General features: G+C 51.6%; 1 protein-coding gene and 1 long non-coding RNA gene across 2 annotated transcripts in view; one reads left to right on the forward strand and one right to left on the reverse strand.

Moving 5' to 3' along the window:
• The window catches only part of Arhgap22 (Rho GTPase activating protein 22), a 148,760-nt gene extending 134,656 nt beyond the window's left edge, over positions 1–14,104 (reverse strand). The window contains exons 1-2 of the mRNA XM_040747724.1: positions 13,850–14,104; positions 11,104–11,260 (exon numbers count right to left, since the gene is read on the reverse strand). Coding sequence (XP_040603658.1) covers positions 11,104–11,152 — 49 coding nt within the window. The 5' untranslated portion in view covers positions 11,153–11,260; positions 13,850–14,104. The remainder of the gene's footprint in view (positions 1–11,103; positions 11,261–13,849) is intronic.
• LOC121140940 lies at positions 8,224–9,881 on the forward strand. Its single transcript, XR_005877896.1, has 2 exons — positions 8,224–8,328; positions 9,727–9,881. It is a non-coding gene; the product is annotated as an uncharacterized LOC121140940 (long non-coding RNA).
• Positions 14,105–15,280: the final 1,176 nt, after the last annotated feature.

Raw genomic sequence — 15,280 nt, forward strand, 5'->3', positions numbered from 1 at the left:
AGAGTCAGCCTTAGGTAGGATGGACACAAAGGAAGGCCCAGAGGCTACAGCTGGCCATGGCTCTTCCCTCTTCCTTGCAATGGGAAAGCCAATCATTCTTGAGGGTCCTGGGACAGCAGGTCCTAGTTATCCTTAGGCTCAAGACATCCCTGCTTTCCAACTCTGCACAAGATGTGGTAGGGAGTGCATTGTGCCTGACTGGTAGTGTCTGCCCTTAACAAATGTCACAATTGTTAGTAGTTAGTATTTGCTAAGCACACGCCACAAGTTGGAACCACTGTCCTGCATCACACATGTAATAAACTGCCTTGACACTTCATGTCATAGAGGGAAATGGGGCCCTAGGCAGGTACATGATACATGAAAAGTCATCGTCTAGGAGGTGGCCAGGCTGACATCTCAAACCCAGCCTGCCAGTTTAAGCAATTCTAAGTGGCTCCTGTCTGTCTCCACCAGGAAGACAAGGCCTCTAGCTCCACAGTGCTGACCTAACTCTATGGGGAAACATTATCCCCTAGAAATTTCTTACTTAAGGATCACCCTCAACATTGATATCTGGTCTTCCTGGGGCTGTGGACCCTGCTCTTCCTTCTCTAACACAGTTATAACAAGTCCATCCAGCCACAGAGCTACAAGTGGTCACCCGAGGCCGCTGTGCGCCTGTGTTCCCATCCAACTCCTCATTGTCCACAGTGCCCAGCCCCCTCCCGTGTCCATCTCAGTCCACCCAAAGGCCCAGCCCCCCAAAAGCCCGCGGGCTCAGTGAGCGCCAAGGTGCTGCTGAACAATGGGCACAGTGACAAAGGCAATGCAGCGGCTTGGGCTGGTTGCTCAACTCAGCGTGACACCGTTCATGAGTGCTCCTGCTCGAAGAGGAGATGTGTGCATCGGGGGTCTCGAGACCGTAGCAGGTATTTTGGAGTGCTCAACACTCCCCTACACTGCCTGGGAGTTTGGAGCGCTCCACACTCCCCTATGCTGCCTGGGAGGGAAGTTTGGAGTGATTGATCCTGGCCTATGCTGCTTGAATTTTTTTTTCCTCTGTGGCTTTGGAGGCTGTCCTGGAACTCGCTCAGTAGACCAGGCTGGTCTCAAACTCATAGAGATCCACCTGCCTCTGCCTCCCGAGTGCTGGGATTAAAGGTGTGTGCCACCAATGCCTGGCTGCTGCTTGGATTCTTTCTCTGAGCCCACAACAGCTGGCAGATGGCATGTCAGGCCCAGATGGGGATCCCTGTGCCCGAGTCTCCCCCAGTCCACTCTGTGTAAGGTCTGTAAAAGGACTTGGTGGGAGGTGGGAAGATTCAACTCTTAATGAGCTTGGCTTATGGCCAAGTGGACCTGGGTTTTATTCCCAGAATCCACATAAAAGGCTGGGCATGGAGGTGTGTGCTGGGAAAGTGGAGGCAGGCAGATCTTTAGGGCTCTCTGGCTATCCAAATCAGCCTATTTGGAATATGAGGGACTTTGCCTCAAAAAAAGTTGGTGGCTTCTGGAGAGGGACACCTGAGGTTGTTCTGTATGCACACACGCATGCACACACACACACACACACACACACACACGTGCACGCACCCCACGCTGCAGCTCTCAGTCAGAGATTATCTCAGTGTCTTATGTCAGAAGGGAACTCGTCCTACTTCAGGTCTTACTCAGCCCTCTGTAAGTTGTGCTCTTTATTAGATATTCCGTTCCCACCACAGCTCTGTAAGGGGTGAGCTGGTGTAGCATCTTTCTTTCACAGAATAAGATGATGGGGAGGCCCTCATGGTCTGACAGGAATGGGGCAGATGCAGAGGGGAGAGGGTGGACAGCCGTGGTCTTGCTGTGGCTTTCATTCTCCAACCACCATAGGGATGTTGTTTCCCCAGCTGGGACGGAACAGAGGTTACCACAGGAAGCTGCCTCTCTGAGGAAGCTGCTGACTCAGTTGTCCACAGGCGCCCTGGAGGGCAGTGTGCCTGGCACGGATTCTGTCTAGACATTGGCTGAGGGCTCTGCCCGTGCTGTTCCTTGGGTACAGGTTCTTCATGGCTCTTCAGAGCTGCGGCAAACGAGAGTGCCCAGGATGGAGTTAGGAACCCCAGTGTCCCAGAACGTGCCTTCTGGACACTAGGCCTTAGCAGAAGTGGCGAAGAGAAATGAGGTCACTTGGTGGCCCTAATCCAACCTGACCGGTGTCCTTGTAAGAGGGGCATTTAAGAGCACGACCATAGTCCCATCATAGAGGGACGGCCACGTGAGGCACAGGGAGAGGATGGAGCCTGAAGCCATGGCGAGGGGATGAAGGAGAAAACAGGCCTGCCAACACATTCATGCGTAGCTGGGTTGTACACTACTATACTCTCTCCATGCTGGGGCCAGACTTCTCAGGGCAGACTCTGCCCTGCCCCCAGACCCCCTCTCTGCTCACCACTTCCTCTCACTTTGCACCAGGCCAGGGTCCCCCTGAGCCCTCCTTCCGTGTGTCCCAGAATCCCCAGTTCACACAGTATCCTACACTGGTGAGGGGAATCGCTTTGGCCAAGCTTCCATGTGCATATCTGTGCCTTTGGCGAAGTCTGGCTTCACCACAGCCATGAGTTCCCCGTTGGGTGAGCTGACTGCTGGCTTCCAGTTTCAGGCTCCCCCTGAGTCTGTGCTAATGAATTTGTACACTGGGAAGGAGGTGCTGGGTGGCAATCGCCCTCCTCCTGGAGGCTTTCAAGCCTTCCCCAGAGTCCCTGCATGGACCATTGGCACAGAAGTGGTCTCCTCCCGCCCCAGTGGTGGACTTCCGTCCTGCAGGTCATTCTCCAGCGTCAGGCCTGCTTCCTGCCTCATCTCCCCAGCATGCCACCTCCGCCTCAGCCCTTGTGTACGTTGTGTTTTGGGGGAACCCACATTTATACATGGTTTCGCTGCTGCCTGTCTGGGGCTGTTTCCTCATGGAAGCATTGCTAGTCATCATCTTAGAGCCGTGGTCTTCCATTGACGGGAGCTGGAAACAGGACGGGGCTATTGTTATCATTTTTAGTTTGGCTATAGCATAAAAGGTAGAAGTGAAAAGGGAAAAGTACCTTCTGGAACTAAGGGGTGGATGGACACTACTTTCCCTGCCTCTTCCCACACAGTTCCAGAACGTGCCGGTGGCCTTCTAAAGAGTGTTATCAGAGGCCGGGAGGCAGCTGAGTTAGCAAACTGTTAGACTGTTGCATCTAACTGGATTACCAGCAGTTGTGGCTTTTTTTTAAAGCTGGGTTTGGTGGCATGAGTTTGGTAGAGATGGTAGACTCTCAGAAGCTGACTAGACAGCCTGTCTAGCCACTGAGTACCAGGTCCCAGTGAGAGACCCTATTTCCAGAAAAATAAACTGAATTGTTCCCAAAGAATGACAAGTGTGACTGGCACCGCCTCCCCCTTCCCCCCCTCCCCGGCATAGCCAATTCACCTAAACAACAGCATGAAGTAGCAGCCCGGCCTGTCATCTGCCAATGCCCTACTTTCTGTGTGTCTTCGTGAGGTATCTCTAACCTAGGAGCTCTCTCTCTCTCTCTCTCTCTCTCTCTCTCTCTCTCTCTCTCTCTCTCTCTCTCTGTGTGTGTGTGTGTGTGTGTGTGTGTGTGTGCGTGCGTGTGCATGTCTGTGTCTCTGTGTCTGCTCACCATCATTATGAAGGATGATGCTGGCTTCTGAAGGATGATCTTGCATCACTCAAATTAACCGTTCTATCACCCAGGATGAAGCAGTTATGCAGTATGTTCAATCTTACTCTGGGTCTCCACACGGTCACCTGGCCTGTATTTGTCTTTCCATGCTATTCATCCATTCATTCACTCACTCACTCATTCATTCATTCATTCATGCAGTCACACATTCCCTCAGCAGTGGTTTAAATGCACATTATATGTGAGGTATAAGTTTGGTGGTCAGCTACTATGCAATCAGCTCTAACCAGCTCTTCTTCCTCCCCTCCTCATCCAAAGTGATGCTTGCCTGACCACTATGGGGGAGCAGCAAAGCCAGAGGAGGAGATGGGGCCTCTGTCCTAAGAGGAGAGCAGACTCAGGGAATCCCGAAACCCATAAGTAGGAGGCAAGACTCCCAGCTACAACTGGGAGATGCGACTATAAAGCTAAACAAAACTGACAAAGACAGCTACTTCTGAAGTTGATCAAATGTGTGAAACCATTAGAAAATGCTTTTCATTGCACTAATGGCTGGACTTTGGGGAAGGCTCAGTACAAGTCTGTGGCTTCCCTGTTTGGGGCTGCTCCTTGCCCAAGGTCTCCAGCTCAGTCCTTAGAGAGGTTGTGCCAGGATGGGGCCGTCGTGGAGATCAGGCACATGACAGGAATGGTCCATTCAGTTGTGAGCAGTCAGCAACAGCCCCGCTCAGCAGAAGGCAAGCAGCCTCTGTTGTCTTGGCAGCAGGAATGAGGGAGACTGCCACTCTTGCTTGGGGCTTACATTGGTGCTGGGACTGTGTGCATGTACAGTGGAGTCTGGAGAGGACCCTACACGCTCTTGCCAGACTTAAGCCTAAACAAATTGCCAACAAGGGGCTCAGAAGGAATGGAGAGCTAAGGTAAGCTGAAGGGCTACTTGAATGGAGAGAACCCCTTGTCTTCCCACAGACCTACTGAGAGGAAGATGGGCATCGAAGAAACTCATTATGGAGTTTGCTTTCAACATGGCAAGATTAGCCATTTGGGCAAGAAACTGCTCTTGCCTAGACTGTTTGACTGTTGCTATATAAACTGGACATGCAGGACCCACAGGAAAGTGACTGCTGAACTCAAACAGTCTTTCAGGGTTCCTGCTTCATGGAAGAGTCTACCAGACTTTCTGTAGGACACAGAAAAATGACTGACAGAGTGCCAATGCAGGTAGACAGTTTGAAATTTCCTGCTTTGCTGAGAAGACTTCCAGACACACTGTGGTGGCCTTATGGGCTGAAGATGGATGCCCCAGTGTTACAGAGGAACTTTGGGTGACTGTCCAGGCAGCGAGATGTCTCTGTCAATTCTAGTGCTTATATATTATCCTTCTGTGGTCTTTGATGGAGTTGAAGACAGTTATAATTATAGTTTTCCTTGGTTATAATAAAAGATAAGCTACATATAAGACTTTAGACTCACAAAGATAGGATAGATGATAGTTTCTTTAAATCTTACTAAATGTTAATGGACAAAATATTGTAACTATGTTCTTACTTGATAACTGTTCTGTTATATATAATTTGACTATGTTAAAGTTAAAACCTTTCTTTTTATTTAGACAGAAAAGAGGAGATGATGGAGAAGTCCTGTGTATATGTCAATAAAACACTGTTGGCCAATAGGGAAGCAAGATAGGTGGGACTAGGAGTCGAGGAGGATTCTGGGAAAGAGAGACACAGGCAGACAACAATGTAGCCTGCCAGAGGAGTAAGAGGTCTGGACCCTTTCTCCAGTAAGAGAAATACTTAGATTAACAATTATGGGTTAAATACTTAAGTCAGAGATAGCCAGTAAGAAACAAGCAAATGGCCAACAGCTTCATAATTAATATGGCGTCTTGTGTGTTATTTGGGGGTTCAGACAGCATGGCAGGGCCTTCACTCTACAGAAAAGGAACAGGTTATGGGAAACAAGGGCAAGCATGTCTGTCAATATGCGTGCAATGCATGCCCCAGGCAGATGGAGACGGACAGCCAGGAACAGAAGACTGGAACTTTCCAATTGATGGAAAGTATTATTTTTCACAGGTAGTAAACCCAAGGAGGATGGAGAGAGAGAGAGAGAGAGAGAGAGAGAGAGAGAGAGAGAGAGAGAGAGAGCTGTGGGCAGATGGACAGACGGACAGTGCCAGGGTTGATGTTATGGGAAAATGAGATGACAAAATTTGCAAAGAAAAGACAAGGCCTGAAAGTAGCAGGAACAAATGGCCCTGGTGACATGGAGGCGTGCCCATGTGATTGGCAGGTGACCACACCTCTCAACAATGAAAACTGGAAGTAGAGGGAGATATTCAGAGAGCCAGAAGAAAAATGAAAACTGTTCATCAGTGCCAACGTATGTGAAAGCTGACTTGCAAAAGCGAGAAAGGCAAATGGCAGCCTCCCCTGAGGTCCAGAGAGAAGTCCCCGCTATGGAGCTGTGTTAGAGGAAACCCCGGAAGACGTGTCCGCTAGCGGGACGGCAGCCCTGGAAGAACCGAGGAGACCGGAGATGACAGAACCAAGGATCCATGGGAATACTCTCCAAACATGCGTTTTTGTTATGTACCACTTTATTTTTAATCTGTTTTAACCGATATGCCAAAATTCTACTTGTTAAAGACACTGGTCACTTTCCACAGTCAGATTAAGCTGCAGTCTTCTTGTACCACTAATGTGTGACTTTGGGGATAAGAGTCCTGTGGGAATTCAGGGGGAAACATGGTCAAATCTACATTATTTGCTTGCAGTGGTGAGCTCTAGTCACATGTTCTATGTAAGAGAGTCGTCATGGCAGCTCCAAGTCACAGACGGAAGGAAAAAGACAGAAAAAGATGGTTGTATCAAAGCTAGAGAGACAGCTGGAACTGGCCCCGTCACTCCGCAATCTTAACAGTTGCCAGGTTGAGAAGAGGAACAGTAACTATGTCAGGGCTGATCACAGGGACTAAGACACGAACGCATCAGCAAGCGGCTATGGTCTGATCTGAAAAGACCCCAGAGCAGCGGCCCTCAACCCTCCTAACGCTGGGACCGTTTAACACAGTTCTCATGCTGTGGTGACCCCCAACCATAAACTTACTTTGTTGCTACTTCATAACTCTGATTTCGCTACTGTTGTGAATCATCACATAAATATCTGATATTCCGGATATCTGATACATGACCCCTGCAAAAGGGTCATTTGACCCCGAAGGGGTTGCGACCCACGGGTTGAGGACCATTGCCCTAAAGGCTTAAAGAGCAAGAGGCTTGGTTCCCAGCCTGTGCAGCTACTGGACCTTAAAGAGGTGGAAATTTAGTGGGAAGAGGTTGGGTCACTGGGGGCCTGCTCGTAGGAGACACTGGATACCTTCCTTCTGTCCTTATTTCCTGGCTGCAGTGGGTGAGTAGCCAGGCCTCTGGCACACATTTCTGGAAAGGTACTGTGCTGCCAGGAACCCAAAGCAAAGAACAAGTGACTATAACCTTCTCTCTTAGTAAACTGATTTAAAAACTTAGCTTTAAAAATTTTAGCAACAAGCCGGGTGTTGGTGGCGCACGCCTTTAATCCCAGCACTCGGGAGGCAGAGGCAGGCAGATCTCTGTGAGTTCGAGGCCAGCCTGGTCTACAGAGCAAGTTCCAGGACGGACTCCAAAAAACAATACAGAGAAACTCTGTCTCGAAAAACAACAACAACAAAAAACTTTAGCAACAAAAATTATCTTGTTTCTATTTCATAGCTGTAATGAATCATAATATCAATATTGGATATGCAGGATATCTGATACGTGACTTCTAAAGAGGTTGCGAATCATTGGGCTCATCACCAGGAAGCGGGAACCTCGATTGAAGAATGACCTAGATCAGATTGCCCTTGGCCACGTCTGGGAGAGACTGATTTGATCAATGGCTGATGCTGAAAGGCCAGGCCATCTGGGGGTAGCGTCATCCTTGGGAAGCTGGTCCTGGGTTGTGTAAGAAAGGTCACTAAACACGAGGCAGAGAATGAGGCAGTCAGTGGCCTTCCTCCATGGTTTCAAAACGCTTCAGCTACTGGCCTGACTTCCCTTGGGAATGAACTATGACCTCAGTGTGTGAGCCTAATAAATCCTTTCCTTCCCGAGTTGATTTTGCCTTGGACAATGATTTTATGTCACCTCGACACAAGCTAGAGTCACATAAAAGGAGGACATCTCATCTGAGAAAATGCCTCCACACGGTCCAGCTGTAGGGCACATTCTCTTCATTAGTGGTTTATGTCAGAGGCTCATGGTGGGCGGGGCCATCTCTGGGTTGATGGTCCTGGGTTCCATAAGAAAGTAGGCTGAGCCAGCCATGGTGAGCAAGCCAGGAAGCACATTCCTCATGGCGCCTGCTTCAGCTCCTGCCTCCAGGAGTTCCTGTCCTGACTTCCTTTGATGATGGGGGTGATATGGGAGTGTGAGCTTTAAACCCGTTCCTCCCCATCGGTCATGGTGTTTCATCACAGCGACAGTAACCCTAAATAGGACAGACCAAGACAGGGGACAGCTTCCCAACTCACTCTTTGAAGCTGCTGTCCTTCTGATGTCAAGACGGACAAAGGATTATACAAATTAAGACTCTGCCGTCCCTCATGAACACACACAACAGTGCCCAAGCAGAAATGCCAGCAAAGTAAATTCCGGTAAGATGTAGAAACGTAAGCCATTACTACCTGAGAGATGCGGTCCCTGTATGTCTGTTCATCTGTTAACATCAACAGAGCCCGGGACATACACCATGTGACCCTTCCACAAGGCGCAAAGGTACCTGGTCGAATCAAGTTGCGCTGGCTTCCTGCTACAAGGGACGTCCCAGCGGGTCCTCTGGCAGAATGGTGCCTGGATCGATGGGTATGAGGTCCAGCAGAGGGGCTTAACCCCCAAGAACTGTATATTTGCCCCTCATCTCTGCAAGCATCGGTCAAGAGCAAACTTCTGCTCCTTAATAATATTCTCCAGGTGTGATGGCTGATCTTGGCTGTCAGCTTGACCACGTCTGGAATCAACTAAAACCGAAGCAGCTGGGCATGTCCGTGAGTTCTCTTAACTGGATCATTTGAGGTCAGAAGACCCACCCTGCATTGGGCCACGCCTTCTGGTGTCAGTACTCCTAAAAGGACATGGAAGAAGCAAGCTCTTGCTGTCTGCCTGCCCTAACTCTCGCCGACAAGTTTATCCATCCTCCCGAGGAGGCAGTATCACAGTATTTTAGTACCGTGATGGTTTTAAAGCCCACGTCTTTGGGATTTCAATATAAACCAGCTGAGACATCCAGACTCTTAGAACAACTACCAGAATCTTGGCCTTTCTGCTGGGAGACAGGCACTGTCAGACTAGCCGGACCACAGCCTAAAAGCCACTCTAAGAAATCAGTGTGTGTGTGTGTGTGTGTGTGTGTGTGTGTGTGTGTGTGTGTATTCTATTAGTCCTATTCCTGAAAAGAACCATGATTAAACCAGGAGACAGAGAGACAGACAGAGAGAGAGAGAGAGAGAGAGAGAGAGAGAGAGAGAGAGAGAGAGAGAGAGAGAGAGAGAGAGAGAGGATGGAGGAGGAAGAGGAGGGAGGAGAGAAATTGTCCCCACTGTCTCCTCTAATGCCTCCCCTTTCCGAAGCCTTCTGTGAAACAAGATTGCCATTTCCCCCAGAGTTGCTTAGGAGTCTGAGATGATCATCACTTAAAACCAACGCAGTGAAAAGGAAGAAAGCACAGGCACCTGCCACATCACACGAATCCGCAGAGGTCCATACACTCACTCACTCACTCATCAGACCTGTGCAGCAGCCCAGGCCACGCAGACAGACAGACGGGTGGCTCTCAGGGCTGTACGTGGGGGCTGCTTGGTCTGGAGGGGACGACAGTGCTTGTGAGCTAGTCTGAGGTTGTGGCCACACAGCATGTTGTTCGGAGGGACTGCCGCTGAATTTTATACTCCCAGACTGCTAACTCTCTGCCATGTGAATTTTATTTTAATATAAAAATCAATGCAGTCATATTCATTAAATCCTCATGTAGCATCTCCTTTGCTCCTTCTCAACAGGTTGGCACATGCCCTCTGCAGGTGGGGCACATTCCACAATCGGACAAATCTGGTGGCTGACCCTCCAACAAAAGCCAGGACTTTTCACCAGAGCTGGCTGACACTGTGACCCCAGCTGCAGGAAAAATGCCTGGAGGATTTCCAACACTGCGATCTCAGCTGCCCCAGCCCGATTTCTCTCCTGATCTCTGTGCACTGATTCCAGTGCAGCGTCCACCCAGAATAGCCCGGACTCAGGACCCAGTCCTGGCTTCCAGCCCACCCAATCCTGCCCCGGTGAAGGAAACTTTCTCCTTATCCCGCACATCAGGATGGCAACGGCAAAGCTGGAGTCCAAGCCCTGTGGCTGTGATCACTTTCTCCTGATGCTGGCGGTGACATAAAAATGTGCTGAACCCTGGGGTCCACCTAAGACAGTTAAGCAGACATCTCCAGAGGATGTTGGGGAGTTTGAAGAGCTCCCTCAGCTTCTAACGCAGGACCAGAAACCCTGAGGATGCCACAGATAGTATTTGTTTCTGGAATTCAGCACTAAGGTCCATACTACCAGAGAACATCACCCAGCTACAAACACAAGCAGCTCCGTCCTGCCTGGGGTCCAGTCAATGCTCACACATTTGAGCAGGGCAGCTCCAGCAGGACCTGAGGCCTACACCTAGCCAGCACCTGCAGGGACTAGCATCTATATGACCCAGCACCTTCAAGACCCAGCTCCTGCAAGGCTCAGTATCTTCAAGGCTCAGCATCTTCAAGGTCCATCACCTGCAAGGCTAGACACCTGCATGACCTTACACCTTCTGTACCTACAATGGTGTGACCCAGTATCTACAAGACTCAGCTCTTGAAGGGACCAGCACCTTCAGGGCACACCGAAGCAGCCCGTGACTCAGACAATAGTCCCACTGTGGCTAACTGCTTTTATCCCAGCACTTCCCTGGGGCTACCCAACCATCCCCCCACATCTTTTGGCTCACTGCTAGGTGGGTGATTTCCTGGCACAGACAGGGGAACCTTGGGATGCACAGCTCTCCCTGTGGAAGCTACACCTAGCGTCCAAGTGGCCAATGGACATGGTGGTCCTCATGGAATCAAATGCCATTAGAGTCCTCAACCACTGGAGTCCAGGACCCCTGACACTTGCTATCCTGTTGGAGCCCGTTTTTCAGGCAGACATAGAGCAGATGCTGGCGTACAGGGCTGAGTACTGGGTCACCAGCCAGTGCCGGGAGCTGAAGGAAGATTGAGCCCTGACCATATACTGCGTGGTGCCCGCAGCCCAGAAAACCAAAGAGGCCCTTTCAGTGGCCCCAAACCACCCCACCCTCAAGCAAGAAGTCAAACACAAAGTCACTCCCCCACACAGACCCAAATCCTTACTGAAGTATTTGGCAGCGAAGGTTCTTCTGCTGGAAGCAGTTGGCAGCATCTCTAAGCTGGCAGTCTGCAGATTTCTCCCGTGTCTTCTCTCGAAGGCAGCAGCCGCATCCTCAGGCAGACAAGCTAATTCCTGCTTTCAGCAGCAGGCGATCAGCATCTATAGTAAAGAAATATATTTAGAACGCCCTTTCCAGGCGCTTGCCCGGATTTCCAACATGAAGCTGCTGCAAGGGACTCGTTTCTCTGCGGAGCCTGTACCTTGGGGATCCGAGAGCAAACTTGGGGAAGTCACAGTATCAGTTCCTCAAATCTGTAAAATGGGACCAGCAGTGACAGCCGCCTCGCAGAGGGAACAGATGCCAGATGCGTCAGCGGAAGCCAGGGCTGGTGTGAGCCAAGAGCTCTGGCTGCTAGATTCTGAGTTTTCCAAGGAGCCATGGACCTATGGGAACATGTGCAAACTTCTCAGAACGTGTGGGGTGACTTCTGGCTCACATACTGGGGCTTGGGATCCAGGTGCAGGGGTGGAGCCCGGGAGAGCCGTGTCACCTCCTCAGGGTGCCACCCGTCTACTCTGCTTTTGGAAATTTGTCATCATTACAGCATCACTTATAGTTGTGGGAAACAGAAAAAAACCCAAACAAGCAAGCAAACTTGGTCATGACTAGCCAAGTGGCATTTCTGCAGCCATCGCCATCACTCCCACAGCAGCCCCTAGGGACATAAAGCTGAGCTGGGCTCTGAGGTGACGGCACAGTGTCGCCTGTCTTAGCACATCTGATGTATCTGCAGATGGGGGAGCACCTCCTGGGAGGACAATCCCAGAGTGCTCTTCCACTGCTCGCCTTGTCTCTACTCTGCTGGCCTCTCCGAGCTGAGCTCGTAGCAGGCCCGAGGTTACAGAGTGAGCCCTGGTGGATCTTTGCAGCCTGGGCCGGGAGAAGCAGAAACGTGGGGGAGGCAGGGATGTGGGCTGTCATCAGTTCATCTCGATGCCACGGGCCCCGGAAGCCCGGGGCTCTGCACTAGTGGCCAGCGTTCTGTGGGGGCTGGCTGTGACTTCTGGCTCACGTTTTAGCATTTGGGCACAGTTCCTGTCACTGACCAGTCTCCAGGGGACGGCGCCTGGAATGGAGGGGACAGACTGTCTTTGGGGTTGCTGAGAGGAGCAGACCATGGGTAAGCACTAAATTGACAAGGGCCCAGGCCCAAGATGCCAGCATGTCCTTGGGCCCAGGAGTACAGACAGCCCAGAGTTCACAGCTGAGCTGGGAGCCTTCAGGGTTAGGACAGAGACAGTTGGGGCTAGGAAATGAAGACCCTGGAGCTGGTACCAGCCTCAGAGACCCCGATGGGTCTGGAGTGACACCTCCCTTCTGTCCTAGAAGCTTGGAAACAGGTGGACTGGAGTGGGAGCAGGGACATTGGTGGAGCATCTCCCCCCAACCCATTGTAGAAGGAAAGTTCTGGGTCTGGTTCCTAATAGGGCACAAAGCTGGTGTGTGTGTGTGTGTGTGTGTGTGTGTGTGTGTGTGTGTGTGTGTGTGTCTGTAATCCCAGCACCCAGGAGGCAGAAGCAGAGGATCAGAAGTTCAAGGTTATCCTCAGCTACACAGTAAGCTCAGAGCCAGCCTGTGCTACATGAGTCCCTATTTAAAAAACGAAACAAAACAAACAAAAAGCTAAGTTAAAGTTGAATTCATGTGTTGGCTCTTTTAGGGGAAGCATCATCATAACCTGGCGGGCGGGATCCAGCAGGTTGACACTGTCAATCAAGCCCGGGTTCCTTTCCCCTTCTGTTTGCTTCTGCGATCTCTTCCCCCTCTTCTCCCCTCCTCCCACCCTTCCCTCTGGGTGGGGTGGGCTTCAGGGGCTAATATTTCTCCTCTTCCACCCAGCAGGAGGAAAGAGTAGATTTTCCATTCTCAGGAGGACCAAGGGGCTTGTCCCGACCACTGTTAAAACCCCTTCCCCTAAGGGCTTGTTTGGGGACTACTGTTAAAACCCCTTGAGATTAGATCCAAACCAGTGGGTCGTGCTGATTGGCTAAACCCTGCCTGGTCTCCCAGGGAACTGGGCGGGGCTGCTTTCCACAGGAGCAGAGAGGGTTGGCAGGGGAGAGATGGGTGCTGGACTAGACTCTGGGAGTCCATAACTAGTCAGGGCTGAGGGCTCCCAGACCCCTATGTTACTGTGGGGGTGCGGTGCCGTCCCTGTGAACGAGAATCTGCTCCCCACCCTCCACCTCAGCCTTCCCCCACCCACCTTTCTAAGCCAGGTCAAGAGCAGGCCATACCCAGCCAAGTCAAGCACAGCTGGGCTTGCCCAGAGAGTGAGCTGGCGGCCTCCCTGAACATGACTCAGCTCTCGCCATGGCTCCGCACCATGCTCTCAACAAATCGGGTTGCTCTGGACTCAGGCCAGTGCCCCTGTGGCCTCAATCACCCCACCTGCAGGCGCTAATAACAGCTAGCATTGAACTGCAAACCCGAATACATTTACCTGACACCCCACAGCACCCGGGGGAGGGTCTCACTGTGGAATCGTGGTGCTCCCAGCCATACAAAAATTTAATGCGGCCTAGGAGGGGCTCTTAAGTCCATCTTTAAAGTATGAACTCACAGCCCGTGGTCTGGAAATTCGTGCAGCCCCAGCCGCCCACTCACCGCGCACAGGGCCGCTGCTGGGTGAGAATCCTGCTGTGTGCGCGTGAGTCCTGGCTCACCTGCCCCTCACCGCTGCTCACCTGAACCCGGACAGCAGGCTTCTCTGCCTGATCCTGGGGGTGGGGGGCTCCATCAGCGCCTGGAGGGAGCACTCAGGTTGCCGCCCCTCATCTCACCCCATGGGCGCCCTGCCTTTGGTCCTGCCCCGGGCTCCCATGGGATGAACCCGCTGGCAGGACCAGGGGATGCAATCCAGGCTGAACATCGTCAGGCAGGATGCAGGTTTCCTGTCTCCTCGCTGCCTCTGGGGATGATGCTCTGACTGCAATCCTTGGCTGGCCTCTTAAGGCTGCAGCAGCCTCAGACGCTCAGAAAGCTTTCTGGTGAAAGGCTGACCTCTGCGGGAAGTGGCTCGCCGAGGAGGGCCTGGGTTGTCTGGTTCGTGGCGCCCTCTAGTGGTGTCTCGAGGCGCTGTCGCCCATGTTCCGGGACCCTGATTTTGTTTCTGGCTGCTGAATTTCGCTTTCCTTCCAGGGTCTGGGGATACGAGTGGGCCTGTGCTTCCCTGTAGCCTGACCTTCCTAACCTGCACGAACTGCTGGCTAGTCTTGTGGGATTCCTGAGGCTTACACAGATGGATCCCATCAGATCAATCCTCCCGGCTTACTTCACGGTTAGGTCTTGAGGACTGCAGCAAGAAGAGCCCTTGGGTAGCAGAGGAGAGATATGACTGCCTCCTAAGCCATAAGTAATACAGGGTGCGGGGGGATTTAAAAGCCAAGGCCCAGGAAAAGAGTGGAGAAGTGCCCGCACTGCGGGGGCAGAAAGTCCTTTTCCCCCAGGATGGCCCAGCCTCTACTCCCCAGGGCTCAGCAGAGGCGACAGGCATTTACTCTGACTTTGCTGAAATAGGACGTGGACCGTTGTTCTTGGACTGCGCAAGTTCCCAAGCGACTGCGAACCTCACTGGAAAACACCCCACCAGGCCTCTCTCGTGCGTGTAGGGGAAGGAGCTCTGCTGGCTGGGGCTGCAGCTTGAAGGAGGAGACGCCTGAGGTGAAGCTGATTTTGACTCCTGTGGTGGGCACACGCGGCTCTCTGGCTAGTGTCACAGCCTCCCTGAGCCCTATTCCCTATCTGTACAGTGAAGCTAGGAATACCACTAAACCTATGGTTCTAGGGGATCAAGCTCAGCGGATCACATGCCACGTGGGGCAGTTTGCTATGTGACGCTCTCACTCCTAATCCCGACGCTCTCTGCAATTGCCACCCGCTGGCAAAGGGAAACTCAGCTTTCTCCAACTGGAGACTCCAGGTCTCAGGGCTCAGGGGTTGTTCTGGTTATTCATACTTTTCCTGTTTGCTTCACTTTTCTTCTAGTTTTACTTTAGCTGTGTTTTTACTTTATCTTATTTTCAAACTGCCTTTAGGTTTTTGATTATCATACAGCCTCATCGTTCCCCCCCTTCCCTCCCCTCCCTCCAAGCCCTCCCACAATGCCCCTTCTTGCT

This window comes from Mesocricetus auratus, unplaced genomic scaffold (genome assembly GCF_017639785.1).
Source record: "Mesocricetus auratus isolate SY011 unplaced genomic scaffold, BCM_Maur_2.0 Super-Scaffold_100006, whole genome shotgun sequence".
NCBI classification, from domain to species: Eukaryota; Metazoa; Chordata; class Mammalia; order Rodentia; family Cricetidae; genus Mesocricetus; species Mesocricetus auratus.